This window comes from Octodon degus, unplaced genomic scaffold (assembly GCF_000260255.1).
Source record: "Octodon degus isolate 3935 unplaced genomic scaffold, OctDeg1.0 scaffold00047, whole genome shotgun sequence".
In the NCBI taxonomy this organism is placed as follows: Eukaryota; Metazoa; Chordata; class Mammalia; order Rodentia; family Octodontidae; genus Octodon; species Octodon degus.
In genome coordinates, this window is record NW_004524623.1 from 5,374,610 (window position 1) to 5,391,484 (window position 16,875).

At 37.9% G+C, this 16,875-nt stretch overlaps 1 protein-coding gene across 2 annotated transcripts in view; it reads left to right on the forward strand.

Moving 5' to 3' along the window:
- Nucleotides 1-16,875, forward strand: part of Nup107 (nucleoporin 107) — a 50,311-nt gene that overhangs the window by 26,727 nt on the left and 6,709 nt on the right. For both annotated transcript variants that reach the window (XM_023716346.1, XM_023716347.1), the window contains exons 9-24: nucleotides 530-601; nucleotides 1,536-1,624; nucleotides 3,579-3,657; nucleotides 5,730-5,843; nucleotides 6,972-7,062; nucleotides 7,199-7,281; nucleotides 9,154-9,213; nucleotides 9,814-9,959; nucleotides 10,074-10,122; nucleotides 11,468-11,537; nucleotides 12,824-12,942; nucleotides 14,008-14,046; nucleotides 14,281-14,431; nucleotides 14,899-15,011; nucleotides 15,578-15,680; nucleotides 16,237-16,397. In XM_023716346.1, the coding sequence (XP_023572114.1) occupies nucleotides 530-601; nucleotides 1,536-1,624; nucleotides 3,579-3,657; nucleotides 5,730-5,843; nucleotides 6,972-7,062; nucleotides 7,199-7,281; nucleotides 9,154-9,213; nucleotides 9,814-9,959; nucleotides 10,074-10,122; nucleotides 11,468-11,537; nucleotides 12,824-12,942; nucleotides 14,008-14,046; nucleotides 14,281-14,431; nucleotides 14,899-15,011; nucleotides 15,578-15,680; nucleotides 16,237-16,397 (1,539 nt within the window). The remainder of the gene's footprint in view (nucleotides 1-529; nucleotides 602-1,535; nucleotides 1,625-3,578; nucleotides 3,658-5,729; nucleotides 5,844-6,971; nucleotides 7,063-7,198; nucleotides 7,282-9,153; nucleotides 9,214-9,813; nucleotides 9,960-10,073; nucleotides 10,123-11,467; nucleotides 11,538-12,823; nucleotides 12,943-14,007; nucleotides 14,047-14,280; nucleotides 14,432-14,898; nucleotides 15,012-15,577; nucleotides 15,681-16,236; nucleotides 16,398-16,875) is intronic.

Sequence of the window (16,875 nt, forward strand, 5' to 3'; positions counted from 1 at the left end):
AGCCCGGCCTCAGGCCCTGGGTTCAACTCTTAGTACTACAAAAATAAAGATAGTTCATGTAACTTTTCTCCTTTAACCCATGAATAAAAAGAGATTATTAATAGATTTGGACTATGCTTGAAGTAGTCACAATGTAGCCTTTTGTTACACAGCTTAGCATTACTTGTTAATAGTTCTGTCCTGTCACTGAAAGACAGTCTTAATGAGCCTTATGTTATACATATCACTGTCTGCTGTGTTATGTGAATATGTTATAAAGTTCCTAAAGTTCATTTCCTAGTATGTAACATGGCTCTAACCAGCCATTTATTACAGCTTTTACTTTTTAAAATTTCATTTTGTGTTTACATTTTCTAACACTATGATAACAAATTAAGATGTCAGATAAAAGCAACTACACATTACTCTTGGTGTTTTAAATTTATAAATATTTTTAGAAATATACAGATTTATTGTGCTAGAACATCTGTGTATAGGTGATTATTTCTAATTGACTTTTACTTTTCTGTTGAAATAATTTCTATAATAGGCTGTTAATGCCAGTGAGAAAACATTTGTGGAAGCATTGTTCCAGAGAGAGTCACTTGTCCGACAGTGCCAGGTATGCTTAGAATACTTTTAACTATTTACTAATTTTTTTAATCGTGGAGAACCAAGCATGGTGAGGCACTCCTGGAGTGCTAGCGCTCCAGGGACAAGCAGGAGGAGTGCTGCCCATTTGAGGCCAGCCTGGGTTACAGACGAGATCAGGCGCTTTCAGGGTGGTATGGCCGTAGACGGCCTGGGTTACGTAGCAAGACTGAGTCTTTAAAAACAAAAAAGGAGAAAAAATAGGAAGTATTGAAGTATTTTTTTAATTAAAAAAATTAAATGTCTTGGGGCTGGTGAGATGGCTCAGTGGTCTAAAGCACCTACTTAGAACAAGCTTAGCAAAGCACAGGGACCGCGGTTCAATCCCCCAGCACCACATGCCAGCCAGCCCCGCCCCCTGGTGGACTGAGCTGGCCACATACACACACACACACACACACACACACACACACATAAATAAATAAATAAATAAATGTAAAAAAATTTAAATGTCTTAATTTCATTTCAACTTGATCCGTTGTAGTTAAAATTATAAATTTTATAATTTGAATTTGGAAAATTATTTAGTTTTTAAATGGCAGGCTGAGTAGTACCTGTCAAAAGCTGCATTTGTATTCTTTTGCCTTGATATTGATCTTTAAAAAAGTAAAAATGGCAGTTGGAAAAATTACTGCCTGATATTTGCTAAATGAGGAATTGAAAGCTGGCTGCAGTGATTGACGCCTGTAACCCTGCTGCTTGGGAGGTCCAGTGTAGCCAGACGACTGCAAGGTGAAGCCCAGTCTAGGCAACCCAGCAGCACAGCACAGTGTGGAGGCCCCGGTTCAATTCCCTGTGCCACTAAATAATAAATAAATAGACTGGGGAGGTGATTAAGGATAAGAAAGCACTATAAATAAAACTCTCATAGGTTTTTTGGATAATGCTAAGCTTTTTTCCCCTAGATGGTGGTAGATTGGTTAGAGAGTATTGCCAAAGAAGAAATCGGAGATTTTCCTGATAATATTGAGTTTTACGCAAAATCAGTATATTGGTAAGTCACTATGCTTTTATACTTAAAGTCATTTAACATTGTATTTTTTTATTCATCTTGCAATAAAAATTTATTCAATTTTACTTTGTTCAAATTGTGAATGAAACACAGATAATGCTTTTCCTTTGTAGAATTTACAATTAGTTAAAAAAGTTAAATGGCAAATTGTGATTAAGAGCATTAGGAAAAGATAAAATTAATGGATACAAGATGACAGTACATTATAAGCAGAAGAGATGACCAAGGAATACTTCTCATAGAAAGTTACGAATATAAAGACGCTTTTAAGAAATAAAGAAGGGCTGGCCATGGTGGCACACGCCTGTAATCTCAGCACTGGGGAGGCTGAGGCAGGAGGATCACTTCAAATTTTGAAGCCAGCCTGGGCTACACAGCAAGACCCTTGCTCTAGGGGCTGGGGAGATGGCTCATTAGGATAAGTGCTTCCCTGGCAAGCGCAAGGGCCTGAGTTCAATCCCTGGTTCCGCCAAAAAAGAAAAAAGACCCTTGCTATATAATCGAGTCTGGTATCATGCTCACATCCTCCTGCCTCAGTCTCCTGCGTGCTGGGATTGTGCTACCGTTCCCAGCTGGCTACTTCTTTGTTTAAAAACTTAGTGTTTCAGAATAGGGAACCTTAAAACGTACCACACTCATGACTTGGTTTTCAGCTAAGGCATCTATTCAGTACAGTGGGAAAATAAAATGTCTTTTCGGTAAACTGTGGAAGTACACTGTCTGTCTGAAAAAAGATTGGCCTTGACAGCTTCCTCATGTGCACCTAACAGTCCCAGATGATCACAGTCCTCGGCATAAAGGCTGTGCCTGCCATTCTTTAGCTAGAAAACGTAGGAATACATTTTTGTAACTTAGGAGATAGATGCATGTCTCTTAGGTTACAGAAAATAATGATCTAAAAAAAAACCAAAAACAATTGGATGTGAGGGCAATCTGACTACTGCATCTGCCACCCCGTTGGTGACCAGGGTTAATTCAGCTGATGTGTGTGGGAGTGAGTGTTCCACTGTGCGCCTCTCCCAAAGCTGTGCACCCACGCTCGCTGAAGAGGACGACACCTGAGCTAGGTCAGTGGTAGAGGAGTAGCTGTACTCCCCGCTAGAACTTCCAGACAAACTCAAGAAAGAAAAAAAAAACTGGTGAAATAAAAATTGAAAACTTATCTGCTGATGAGGTGGCACAAACCCATAATCCCAGCATTCTGATGAGTCCAGAGATTCAAGAGCAACCATGGCTACACAGTGTAACCCTGTCCCAGAAAACAAAAATAATTAAAAATTTCTGATTAAAAGACACCATTAGAAAAATAAAGGAGAGCAAGCCACAGACTGGTAGAAACAAATAGAACATGTTGCTCGTAAACAACTACAACTTACTAGTGAGAAGATAACCTGGCAAAAAAAAAAAAAAAAAAGCAGACTTCATAAAAGGTATATAAATGACCAATAAAGACATGAAAAAGTGTTCATCATCAACAGTCATCTTAAACTGCTGTTCTCTGAAAGATTTTTTTTTTCTAGTTTTGTCAACTTTTTGTGATTTTTTTTTTTTTTTTTAAATTTGATTTGATTTTTTGAATATGCCCATTTGGGCCAAGCCTGGTGGCACACACCTGTAATCCCAGCCCTTAGGAGGCTGAGGCAAGAGGATGGTTGTGAGTTCAAAGCTGCCTGGGCTATAAAGTGAACTCAAAGACTGGGTGTGGTGGTACACACCTGTAATCCTAGCTCTTGGGAGGCTGAAAACAGGAGAGGATCACAGTGAGTCCAATCTATGTAGTGAGAACCTGTAGACGTTTACTAAATACATTATAAAAAAAGATGAACTCAAGACCAGCCTGAACTGTATAGCGACACCCTATTTCAAAAAGAAAAAAAAAAAAAAAAAAGACCCATTTAATTGTCCCTTAAAAAATGTTTGGTATGTTTTCTTTTAGGGAAAATACTCTGCATATTTTAAAGCAGCGGCAGCTAGCTTCTTCCATAGGAAGTGCCCGTCCACTTGTCACTGAATTGGTAAGTATTGCAAGTAAAGGTTTTTTCAAAGGTGTATTTTTTAAGATTAAGAATTTTTCTTTGGATCCTTATTGTAGTTTCTTCAAGTTTACACAAACTAACATTTTACTCTATTTCTGCATATTAACATTTTACTCTCAAGCTGCATTTACTTATTGCTTGTAAATTGTAAAAGAAAATATGGAAAGTGTGCCCAATATGCCAGCATTAAAAACAAATCAATTTTGATTTCATGCTAAGATTTGACTCTAATTATAATGTAGCAACTTATGGAAACTTGTTTTTTAGAAAATGATGGATAAAATACATCCTCATGAGTTAGCTGGAAGTTAGAAAAGTTGCTGTGGGACATGAGTAATAGGAAGACAATGGATTTGAAAGGAACAGGTGTCAGACTTTCAGAAATAAAGGAGTAGAGCTTTGTGATTGGTAGATGGATATTGTTGTAACCCAAAAATCAAAAACCAGACTCAAAAAGGCAAGAAAGCGCTTTATTTAGCTGAGCTCAGTGGCAGCATGTACTCTCCAAGTTTGTGCACGTTTAGTCTAGGTGAGGCACAGTTTTTAAAGGGAAAAACCACAAGAGTAGGGGTAGGAGAGGGGATTTTACAAAGCTTATTTTGAGTTAGTCATGACCGAGGGTTAACACTTTGTTCCCATAGACTTTGAGGTCACATTTTGCAGACCCTACAGGAATATGTCCTTATTTGGCTTAGGCATTGTTTTTGTTCTGGTAGTCAGTAGTCAGAAGGATGTCTGATGACAGTTTCACGCATTTTCAGGCGTTCTGTTTGTTCCCGTAGGAAGGACAGTTTAACTCATTTTGCAGAATGTTAAGGAACATTTCTTATCTTCTCTCAGAATGCAAGAAACACTTTCTTATTTGTACAAACAGTCACATTTCTTCAGGGAAGGCATGGGTGAGGGGTTTACAAAACAAATCAAGGTTTTACAAAACGGAAGTTACAAAGTTTGTTACAAGATGGAGTTTAAGTTGTCAGCTCATTCCAAATAGTCCTTGTTAATAAAGTTACAGTGGAAACACACAGAGTTACAAAATTGGAATCAGTTGCACAGGTTATAACAGATATGTTTAAGTAATGAATAAGTAGCAATTGAAAAAGCTCATAAAACTCCATTTTGTAATAAAAATGACCTGTAATGAAAATTGTCTAGAAACTACCGGAAGATCTTGAAATAAATTATAGCTATATTATTTTGTACCAAGCAAAAGCTTAAAATCGTTTACTGTTAACAGCTGGAAAGTGATGATTTCCTTTTTGCCAGAGAGACCATCTTCCAAAATTGAATGTGTCTGGAAAATCTTTTTGAAAGCCAATTGACCTACTGTGTACTTCATTTTCTGACTTGATGTTTACACTGCAATACGTTCTAACATTTGGAATAAGTCATATTTAAATAATTTTTGTTTGTATTTCATGTAGAACATGTGTGCTATTTGCTTCTGAAGTGAAGAGAGTACAGTATACTAAATGTTTGAAAGCACGTAGAAGGGAGTAGGTGGGAATAGTCACATTAGGGGATTTTTATTTATTTTAAACCCACTTTCTTTTAATTGGACAATGTTGTATTTTACACAGCATTAATACTAGAATGCATATTTAATAGATTCTGTCCCTGTATTCTCATAAGGGCACTTTCTAGTCGCAGCATAGATTCCCTCAGTTTTCCTGTTAGGCTGCTGTCTAAGTGTAATCATTTCGAGTTGCCTTGCCATGTAGGTGTTGTGATGATGAGTTTTCTGATGTTGGCCACATTGCTGTATCACCTTGCCTGAGCTGGGCACACGCTGTCATGGGCCAAAAGCACCCAAGGGGCTTGTAGCAGACTACTGGGGACATCTTTAACACTTGTATTCTCTTTGTTAAACTAAATCATAAAGGAATTTATTTCTATGTATAACTCAGGACATAGCATCGCATCGTAACGTGTAATGTGTACACAGATCCTGGGCTGGGGGTGTAGCCCAGGGGTGGGGTGCATGCCTTGTGCATGCAGTGCTCTGGGTTTGATCTCAAGCGCTGCATTAATAGGTGCTGGCTGTTTTACAGGATCCTGATGCTCCTATAAGGCAGAAAATGCCCCTCGATGATCTGGATAGAGAAGATGAAGTTCGATTACTTAAATATCTCTTTACTCTAATCCGTGCTGGAATGACAGAGGAGGTAAAGCACATAATACCCTGCTTGTTCAGTTTCAAAGAGCCATGGACTCTTCAAGTAAAAGAGAACTTTGTGGCTACTTAATGTACTTCTTCAGTGGGTTGATGTTACCAATGGTATTTCTAGCTCTGTCTTCCTCATTGAGTGTTTCCAGTGATGAGTCACACGGTGCTTTGCCCACTAGTCTGCAGGATTCTAAATATTAGAGAACTATTTAACAAGTCAAACTTTGCTTCTCTGTATTATGTTGTACACTATAGGTGTAGCCTCATTATTTCTACTTCTAAGATTTTTGTTTTTAAACTACTGGGAATGGAAACCAGGGTCTTTGCACTGAGCTCTATCCCCAGCCTTTTAATTTTTTTTGTTTTAAGCAGGGTCTCACTAAGTTGCCCAGGCTGAACTCAAACTTACGATTCTCCTGCCTCAGCCTCTCAGAATACTGTGTACCACTATGTCCAGCTATACTTCTTATTTTTAAGTCCAAAATAAACTAGTAAACTAGGTGTGGTGGCTCATGTCAGTAATTCAAATACTGTAGGAGGCTGAGGCAGGTGATAATTTGGTACCCTGTCTCAGAAATAAGAAGGGCTGCCAGTGTGATTCAGTGTGATGCCCTTGGGTTCAACCCTTAGATCTGAAAAATTAAAAATAAGGCTGACCCTAGCAGACACTGTGTAGGCACTTGAAAGCTATGTCAGTGCTCATATTTCTTCCTGATCAATTTGAACTTTAAAAACTATTGTCAGTGTGCTAAATGAAATGGGCAGCAAGAGCACCCTTGTCGTAGCACCTCACAATACTTTGGTAATACTTTTACGTAATTCCAGGGCTTCAATCTGTTTTGCCCAATGTTTCTAGCAAAATTAAATGCAGGTGGATACCACAGAACCTATGGGTAAGCCTAAAGTCCCAGAGAAAAGGAATTGCTATAAAAATAAAAACACAGACAGAGACCACAGAAATGCGTGTGCAGTTGGTAAAGTGGAATGCTGTTACTAATTGTCTACATGCTCTAGCATTGGTGCTGCAGACTCTCTAATCTTGTCATGTATAGATTATGTGCTACTGTAAGGCACGGGTCCTTTTCAATACGACCCAGGCACAGTGTCATCTTCCTTGTTCTTGCAGGCACAGCGGCTCTGTAAGCGCTGTGGTCAGGCATGGAGAGCTGCTACACTGGAGGGCTGGAAGCTCTACCACGACCCTAACATTAATGGAGGTATGGTAGGTTTTATTCTGATGGGATAAAGGCATTTTGCCCTAAATGCCAGTCTTTGTGAAATGTAGTTTTCTTTTTAGACATGATTGAGATAAAAATCTAATTTAAAATGTATATTTATTTTACTGTTTTATAGAAATAGGAGCAGAATTAGAACCTGTTGAAGGAAATCCATATCGACGCATTTGGAAAATTAGTTGCTGGAGAATGGCAGAAGACGTAAGATAAATAACAGATTTACTGAGACTTCTTTTTACTCCAGATTAAGTGCAGACCTACTGAGGGGCTAGAAAGTGTTTAGAGGAGCATGAAACTGAAGTTCTGTTTTCAGAGAGGTTCAGGTGAAATTGAGAAATAATCTGAACTATCAGCCCCAAATAAGAATTAAACACTGATGTAAGGCAAAAATATAAGGATATGCCAAGTAAGTTGAGAAAAACGTTGGATAAAACTTAAAAAGTTAGCTTCCTAGTGGTGATGGTTGAATAGAAATTAAAAAGTTCAGTAGCATTTGGGCCATTGGGAATGAGAGCAGGGAAGGGATTCCAGGTAAGATAGGCTGGGAGACTTGAGGAATGGTCTTTTGATTTGCCAGGATGGAGGAGAGGGCTTATTAAAAGAAATACTATATAGTCATTTCTGTAATGACACAGCATATACATTCCTAAAAATGAGAACAACATGCAAATTTTGTCCCTCTTCAAATTTAGAAGGCTTAAGAAAAGATGAAGTTAAGAGAACAATTCCTAAAAATTTCATTAGTGAGTCTGCAGTGGTGATACATGCCTGTAATCCCAGCTCCTTGGAGGCTGAGGCAGGAGTTTTGCAAATTCAAGCCCAACCTTGGCTGCTTAGCAAGACCTTGTCTCAAAGGAATACTGAGGGCTAAGGGTGTATCTCAAGGTAGAACTCCAGTGGGTTCAGTCCTTAATACTGCCCCCCCTAAAAAGAGAAAGAAACAAGAAAAGGCTTCATCAGTGATGCATACAAGGTCAATAGAAATGGTAGCACAATTTTATTTCTAGGAGACAGTTATCACATACATGCTACAGTAAATTTGGCACTTCACTTTAAAAAGGCCCTGAGCTTTGATTGTACAATTGAGTATCAGAAGAGTTGCAGAACTTTGAGGGCCCACTGCAGCAGTGTGTTAGAAATGAACAGACGTGGAAAATAGACTTTTAAATTGTAGGAACTGAAAACTGTCAGAGTTATTTGGCCACTAAGTAATAAGGGCTCATCCTAGATAGTACTAATGGAATGGAATAGAGGGGAACAAGACTGGTCAGGACAATTACTGGAGACAGACGCAGAGATGGACTCAGTTATCTAGGCAGAGTCTGAAATCTCCCATTTGCATGGCTAGAAAGCTAGAAATGCGATTTACAGAACCCCACAAGTAAACAGGGTAATAGGGTAATGTTAGGAGTCAGGTACAGATGCATGCATGTCTTGTTTTGGTGGTGTTCTTAGGGCAGCATCAGTGATTATTGGGTACTTAGAAACTTTCTAGGAAAAAAACACCTATTTCTGTTCTATGGACTAAAATTTGGTTTTACGGTATAATCAGAACATCTATTAAAGAGTTGAGTCTGCTTTCATCCTATAAAAGAAATTGCACAGAGACGGCGGTTCAATCCCCCAGCACCACATGCCAGCCCGCCCTGCCCCCTGGTGGGCTGAGCTGGCCACACACACACACTAAATAAATAAATAAATAATAAATAAATAAATAAATATTTTAAAAAAGAAATTTATTTATTTATTGGCATGGGGGCGGGGCTGGCTGGCATGTGGTGCTGGGGGATTGAACCGCGGTCCCTGTGCTTTGCCAAGCTTGTTCCAAGTAGGTGCTTTAGACCACTGAGCCATCTCGCCAGCCCTATAAAAGAAATTTAAAGGCTGGACTTTTCTTGAAGATTGCAGTATTTCATCAAATCGTAAGGTTCTTATTATTAGATATTTCTTTAAAATTTAGAAACTCAGAATATAGGTTCTATCTAGAAGAAATGGCAGTATTCCAGGTTAGGAGGAAAATTAATACACTAATAAAAAAGTATTTCAAATCTATTTATATTCATTGTATTTTAGGAACGTTTTAATAAATATGAGAGAGCAATTTATGCAGCTTTAAGTGGAAATCTCAAACAGGTATGCAGTCTTGTAATATTTTTTTCTATGGATTAAAGCTAGATGCATAAAGTATTCTAGTATGTTCTATAAAAATCTTGCACACTTAAGCGACTTTCTGAAATAGCGATGATAGAGATAATTATGAAGCAGAATAGTGGTTTAACGTGATATATTCTATATATGCATGATGCTTTGATGAAATAAGGCTTTAATTTCTAACTAAAACTTTTTAGTTTAATTGCAACCCACAGTTACTGATGACTTCTAATACCCAAAGCTTTGTCCAGAAAAGTATCAAGAGACAGTGACTGCTCCGGTGGTCTTGCATATTGTGTGTTTCTTACAGCCTCTCCAACCCGCTACATATTGTAGCTATTTTGAGGGATGCTGTAACCAGTTAAAATGCTGTCTTGTGTCAGCATGTACAATCATGGTATTATGAATTTGGTATGGAAAAAAATCTTAGTCCAAATGAAAATAAAGTTATTTAGCATAATTTTATTTAAACCTGCAGTGTTTTCTATCATTATAAAATGGCTATATTGTCCATGTCAGTGGATACCATTGCCTTTCCTTTTTGTTGAATGGGTTTGTTTCTGTTTGGGAATGGGAACAAAGCTTCTTCCTGTCTGTGACACCTGGGAAGATACTGTATGGGCCTACTTCCGGGTGATGGTGGACAATCTGGTGGAACAGGAGATCCGGCTGTCAGTCATGGCTCAGAATGAAACTGAAGAACTCCCTAGAGAATATCTAGAAGCAAAGTGAGTGTGTTGGATTGTTTTTATAATCCTAGTGATTTTTGGTATGTGCCTTAAAGTTTTATTTCACAACCCTTTTCATATTAATATTATTCTTTTTGTTTTATTCTCTTGAAGTTGGACCTTAGAAAAGGTTTTTGAAGAACTTCAAGCTACTGATAAAAAGGTAAATGTAAATATAAACTTAATTAGTGAATGTAGAGTAAGGAAATGTTACTCTGTTGTATACTAGCTGAATTGTGAAACTTTGTTCCCTCCTTTCTTTTGCCTGTTCATGAAATTAAAAACTTTTTGGGGGGGTCAGAGTCTCACCATGTAGTTCACCCAAATTCAGTGATCTAGCTGCCTCAGCTTCCCAAGTGCCAGGATTACAGGTTTGTGCCACCACTCCAGGCGAGAGATATTCTTTTTTTTTTTTTTTAATTATGTATTTATTTTTATTTATTACATTTATTTTTTGTGTGTGTGTGTGGCCAGCTCAGCCAACCAGGGGGCAGGCTGGCTGGCATGTGGTGCTGGGGGATCGAACCGCAGTCCCTGTGCTTTGCCAAGCTTGTTCCAAGTAGGTGCTTTAGACCACTGAGCCATCTCTCCAGCCCTAGAGATATTCTTTAAACGACAGAATATTATGCAAATGATTCATTAGTCTTTGGTTTAAGATTGGCTATTGCATATATGCAGATATATACATATGCTAGGTTTAACTCTAGTTCTTGAAAATTTAAAATATAATGGAGAATTAATATGATTTTTTCTAGTCCCCCAAATAATCTGATGTTTTTAAAAGTAATACTTCTTTTAAATAATTTAAGACAGGCTTGGTGATACACGCCTGTAATCACAGCACTCTGGAAAGCTGAAGCAGGAGGATTGCAAATTCAAGTCCAGCCTTAGAATAAAAGAAGAATTGGGAATGTAGTTCAATGCACAGGCCTTGCATTCAGTCCCCAGCAAGAGAGAGAGGAGAGAAATACTTCACAAAAAAACTAAGTTTCCAAGAAACTGAGCTGTGTGTACTTATAAATGATGTTTTCTACTCATTTTTTTTTTTTGATTATTCATTGATGTGCAGAAGAAAATACTTTAGTGAATGGTTCCTACAATGGCTGCCGTTTTTCAAAAAAAGCTTATAAATTGATTTTGCTTAATTCATATATGATCCACCATATTGTGACAAGATAAATAGAAAATATAAAGAATAACAGTTATATTCCTAGAGGTAAATTGCTATATAGTAGTTCTCTACTTTCAAAGATAAATTCAATCCTGGATTTTTAAAGCTTGAGTATATTTCTTTGTTTTGCTTTTTGTTTTCTGTGGGGTTTTTTGAGTATATTTTGAAAACAGTATCTTTCCCATCTTTTATCTTATATTGGTCTTTCTGAGGCCTTCGATTTCTACTTAATATGTATCCCTTCAGAAGCTTGAGATTTTTAGTTTAACAGTGTGTAGATACTTCAGAATGACTACAGAAGACTCATAGAAAATGTAAAAAAAAAAATTTTTTTCAGAGAGTTCTGGAAGAGAATCAAGAACATTATCATATAGTTCAAAAATTCCTTATCCTGGGAAACATTGATGGTAAGTCACAGTTTTATTTTACTTTGAGTACTTCATTTTCTTGAAGTAATTTTTATAAGTTGTCAAAGCAATGCATGACTTAACCACACTTTTAAGCTTTGTAAATATCCACCTATTTGGTTGTAGCTTTTTACTTGTTATTGTAAAATAAAGTGTTAGTTTAACCCAGAATCTGTTTAAGGGAATATAGTTATACAGTGACTTTTAACAGTGAGATGGTGACTTAACAGCACTATAAGAATGAGGTAAATAGAAAGAGTGATTGGAAGATATGAGGCATGTTTACATTTTAAAAGTTTGCAGGCATGGTGGTACACGCCTGTAATCAGTACTCAGGAGGCCAAAGCAAGAGCATCACTGGGTATTCAAGGCAACCTGGTTACATAATGGGTTCAAGGCAAGCCTGAACTACAAAGCAAGACTGTCTGAACCTCTACTACTCCCTCCCCAGAAAGCTTGTTACAAGACACATTGCTGATAGCATTGGGATACCTGTGTTCAAAGTAAAGGAGAGTGGGGACTGGGGAGATAGCTCAGTAGAATAAGTGCCTGCCTGGCAAGTGCAAAGTCCAGAGTTCAATCCCTGGTTACCACCCCCCCAAAATAAAACAAAGCAAAGTAAAGGAGAATGGGCTGGGGAGGTAGCTCAGCAGCATAAGTGCCTGCCTGACAAGCTGAAAGTCCTGAATTCAATCCCTGGTTACCACCCCCCCCAAAATAAAACAAAGCAAAGTAAAGGAGAATGGGCTGGGGAGGTAGCTCAGCAGCATAAGTGCCTGCCTGACAAGCTGAAAGTCCTGAATTCAATCCCTGGTACCTACAAAAATAAATAAATAAAATAAAGGAGAGTATTTTGAGGGGAGTTCATAGCAGTGTGTCTTACTGTAATTTTTAAACATGCACCCTATTTTTTAATCATGCCACACTGATCAAATGTTTATGGCAATTTATGTCAAAAACATTACAGTGTGTCTGTAATGTCCACCATACTCACTGAATCGGCACTGTGTGATTTTTGGCTCGCTCCCAAAGTCAAAACAGTCACTATAAGTAAACAGGTTGAATCATTCTGGATATCAAAGCAGCCACAACAGTGCAAATACAGAAGAGAAATTCCAGAGCTGCTTCAGAAAGTGGCAGAAAATAATAGGGTATGTTGAAGTGAGGTGGACTAGTTTGAGAAAGATTATTGACAGTGTCATTTACTGTATTTGCCATGTTTTTGATCACACTTCGTATCTTGGTAATGTTTATCTGATTTTATCCTCTGCTTTGATGGCCCCTAGGTTTGATGGATGAGTTCAGCGGGTGGCTCTCTAAGAGCAGAAGCAAACTCCCTGGGCACCTGCTCCGCTTCATGACTCACCTCATTCTGTTTTTCCGCACCCTGGGGCTACAGACCAAAGTAAATCAAAACAGTGCAGCTTCTGCAAAGTTGATGCTGTATAGGGATCAATAGAAAAGCATGTAGTTTTATTGGTGTCCTTTAGAAATGGTGTTGAATGTGGGAACGTCTTTGCTGTCATCTCAAATGGTTATCTTGTGATAACTCACTGTGAGAGACCCCTGGGCTTCTAGGCTTTGCCATGGGATGTAAACTTTCTGACTTTTAAGAACTATATCCTCATTAGCATCCAACTTCTGATCAAGTAGCTAAGCTAGCTGAGCCAGACTGAGTTCTTTGTGAGAGTCTGAACTTTTGTTTCCTTTTTTTTCTAAATGTTTGATAACATTTTGTAAAGAGTACTTGTAGAAACAACAATATAGTAAGTAGTTGAGAGCTTGAGCTTTGGTGTAAGACCTTTAAGTTCACATCCTTAGGAAGCACCTTCAGCTTTGGAATTCTGAGCTAACAAGGAAAAGAACTCTTGGTCTTTGCTTCTTACTCTGTACAGTGTGAACAGTAGTACTGAGTTCCCTCAAAGAGTTATGGTAAGGTAAAGTCCGGTGGTATATGAGCTTTGCCTGATGTATGGGTATTTAATAGTATATATTAAAATTATTAAACGATTTAGTAGCAGAATTTTTATTAGAAATGTGATTACTAGGGCCAGCCAGATAGCTCAGTGGACTAAAGCACCTGCTTAGGTAGGCACAGACGGGGGTTCGATCCCTGCACACCATGCTGGCCCCACTCCCCTGGGATGCACTGAGCTGGTGTTGAGACTGGGCATGGTGGCACACACCTGTAGTCCCAGTGCTTGGAAAGCTGAAAACTGGAGGATCACTAAGTCTGATCTGTGTAGTGAGACCCTGTACTAAAATACAAAAAAAAGGCTTCTGTGTTTGTTTGTTTGTTTGTTTCGAAACTGGGGATTGAACTCAGGCTCTTGTGTTTGCTAGGGAAGTGCTTATTCCACTGAGCCGTCTCCCTGGCCCCAAAAGGCTTCTGTTTAAAGAAGTGTTATTATGGGTACATATAAACAGTTTGTATTTATTATATCTGAATTATGTCTTTTCTCCTATGAAGGAAGAAGTTTCAGTTGAAGTTTTAAAGACATACATACAGGTAAACTTTGAAAAACTAGATCTTGATTCTTTTTCACTATTTTAACTAAAACAAAAATCAGAATGGTGTTATAACACCCAGTGGCAGGAAACCCATTCATTTGGGACATTTGAATTGCCATAACTTCATTTTAGTACAGCTTTATAGTAACTTGGCTTCAATTCCCAGCACTTCTCACAAAACACACTACTTATTCTAAAACTTATTATTAACCTACCTTTTTTCCATTTTCAGCTTTTAATAAATGAGGGGAATACACATCTCATAGCATTTTACTGCTGTCATTTGCCTCAAGATCTTGCTGTTGCTCAGTATGCCTTATTTTTGGAAGGTGTCACCGATTTTGAACATCGTCATATTTCCCTGGAGCTGGCTAGGGAAGCAGGTAAAAGTGGTTGTGACTTCATCTTTGCACCTTTATAGGCAGATTGTCTGCTGAATCTTAGAATATTGATCCTTTTACATTTTGAATCTTGTTTCTCTTGAGAGGGAAATAAAAAGGAATAAAATTTTCAGGGAAGCTCTGTTTTAAGAATAAAACAACATACTGTAACAGGTAAGGTTTTTTAAAATTTTGACATTTTATTTCATAAAGCTTTCAGATTTTACTTACTTGATTTTTAAGGATTATTGAAAAGAAAAAAAAAAAAAAAAAAGATTGTTGTTCCAGGGTCTGGGGATGTGGTTCAGTGGTAAAATACTTGCCTAGCATGTGAAGCCCAGTTTGATCCCTAACCCTGCAGTAAAAGCAAAACTGCCATTTCAGATTTACTAAGTCATTGTAACTATTTAGAGAATATTAGTATCAGTGATTGTTCTTGGTTTTGTTTTGTCATTTCAAAAAACTTTTAGATTTGGATGTTGCAACAATAACAAAAACTGTAGTTGAGAATATTCGAAAGAAAAATGACAGTGAATTCAGTCCTCTCGACCTGAGCCCAGACCAAGACAGTGACACTACTCAGGTAATTTCAGGTGGAAGGTAAGGGTGTCGGGTAACTTCAGTATCCTTTATTTTGTTCCTTGTGAACTTATACCATAAGATACAGTCAATTCTGTCTTTTAATTTTTTTAATGAATGTTTCTTTGGTTTTGTTTGTTTTTGGCGGAATAGGGGATTGAACTCAGGCCCTTGCACTTGCCAGGCAAGCGCTTATTTTCTGAGCCATTTCTCTGGCCCCTTGAATGTTTCTTTGTCAAGCCAGACCTTTTTTTTGTTTTGTTTTTTTTCCTTTTCTTGAGACAGGACGTTGTTATACTGTTGAGGCTGGCCTTGAGCTCACTGTGGAGCCCAGGTTGGCCTCAAACTTGGGAGCAGTTTTTCTGATTCATAGTCCAAAGAATTTTTCTATATTTTAATAGAGAGCTGTTATCTGGGAAATTGAACCAAAGAAAGTTAGATTGTTTTATAAATTGAGGGGACATGTTCACCAGAGGTGCAGGTATAAGATAATTCTCCTAATTTTTGAAGAATATTTTACAAAGAAACAAAATTGATGCTTTTTTTCTTTTTTTCCTTTTGAATGCATAGGAGGACCGTGTGAAAATTGATGTCATTGACTGGTTGTTATTTGACCCAGCACAGAGGTCAGAAGCACTGAAACAAGGCAATGCAATAATGAGAAAATTCCTAGGTGTGCTACATTTTTATGTTCTTTTTTCAGATCCATCTATTTTTGAATTTGGTTTCCTGTTTCACTAAATTTTACCAAAGAAGAGAACACCGGGTACTCAAATATAGCATTGAGAAACAAGGCCTGCTCAACAGTGAATTGGCGTTTTCTTCATCAGTTTGGTATATGATCTTACGGCTCTCAGACTTTCAAAAGTATAATTGCTTTAAGCTATTGAAGCAGGTGCTGAGGCAGGAGGACTGCCTTGAGTTAAAGGCCAGCCTACACTATGTAGTGAGTTCAGGACCAGCCTCAACTACAGAGTGAGACCCTGTCTCAAAAAAATAGAGAAGATAGACATGTGAAAAATATAACTACATTAGTGTCCTTTTGTGTTACTGTCACATTGAAGTAAGGAAAGAGCCAGCTTATCAGGTAGAAAGGTCACTAAGACCTTGAAGAGCAGAACCTTGGGAACTGAAACAGTTACTGCTCGCTGTAAGCTTAATGATCTGATTCCTTGAGAAACCATTGCATAGAAGTTCACATATATTGAAAATTGTGTCTTTTTTCATAGCATTAAAAAAGCATGATGCTGCAAAAGAAGTATTTGTGAAAATTCCTCGGGATTCTATAGCAGAAATCTATAATCTGTGGGAGGAAAGAGGAACGCACAATTCACTTCCTGCCGAAATTGACAATGCCGTCAGAGAACATTTGTGCATTAGAGCTTATTTGGTAAGACTATAAAGAAAACCACAATCTTCGTGATGATGTATATTGGTCCTCTCTCAGAGTTGGAACTTGTTTCTAGAAATAGTATTTGGGTCTCCTAACTCTTTCAACTGTTGTGAAGAGTAAAACGACCTTGTCCTCATTACCGTGGTTCTCTAATCATAGCCAACTAAGCAAGTTAGATAGTGTAAAAAAAGATGAAACAAAGATGAAAAAAGATGAAAGTGTAGATGATAGCAGAGGAACACCATTCTGCATTAAGGAAGGTGAACTTGACTATAAGAAAATCAATGCATCCTAAGTTAAGTAAAACAGGTGCATAACTTAAGTATCCCGTTGTCTTAGATGAGAAAACCAGAGTGAAAATAAAAGACACATGAGAGGAAGTGAAGCGATAGAGCAGAGCTTTCTTGGGGTAGGAGATCTAGAGCTGAAGGCAGGAAGGAAGGGTCAGGGACAGAGAAAGAATCAGATGTGTTCC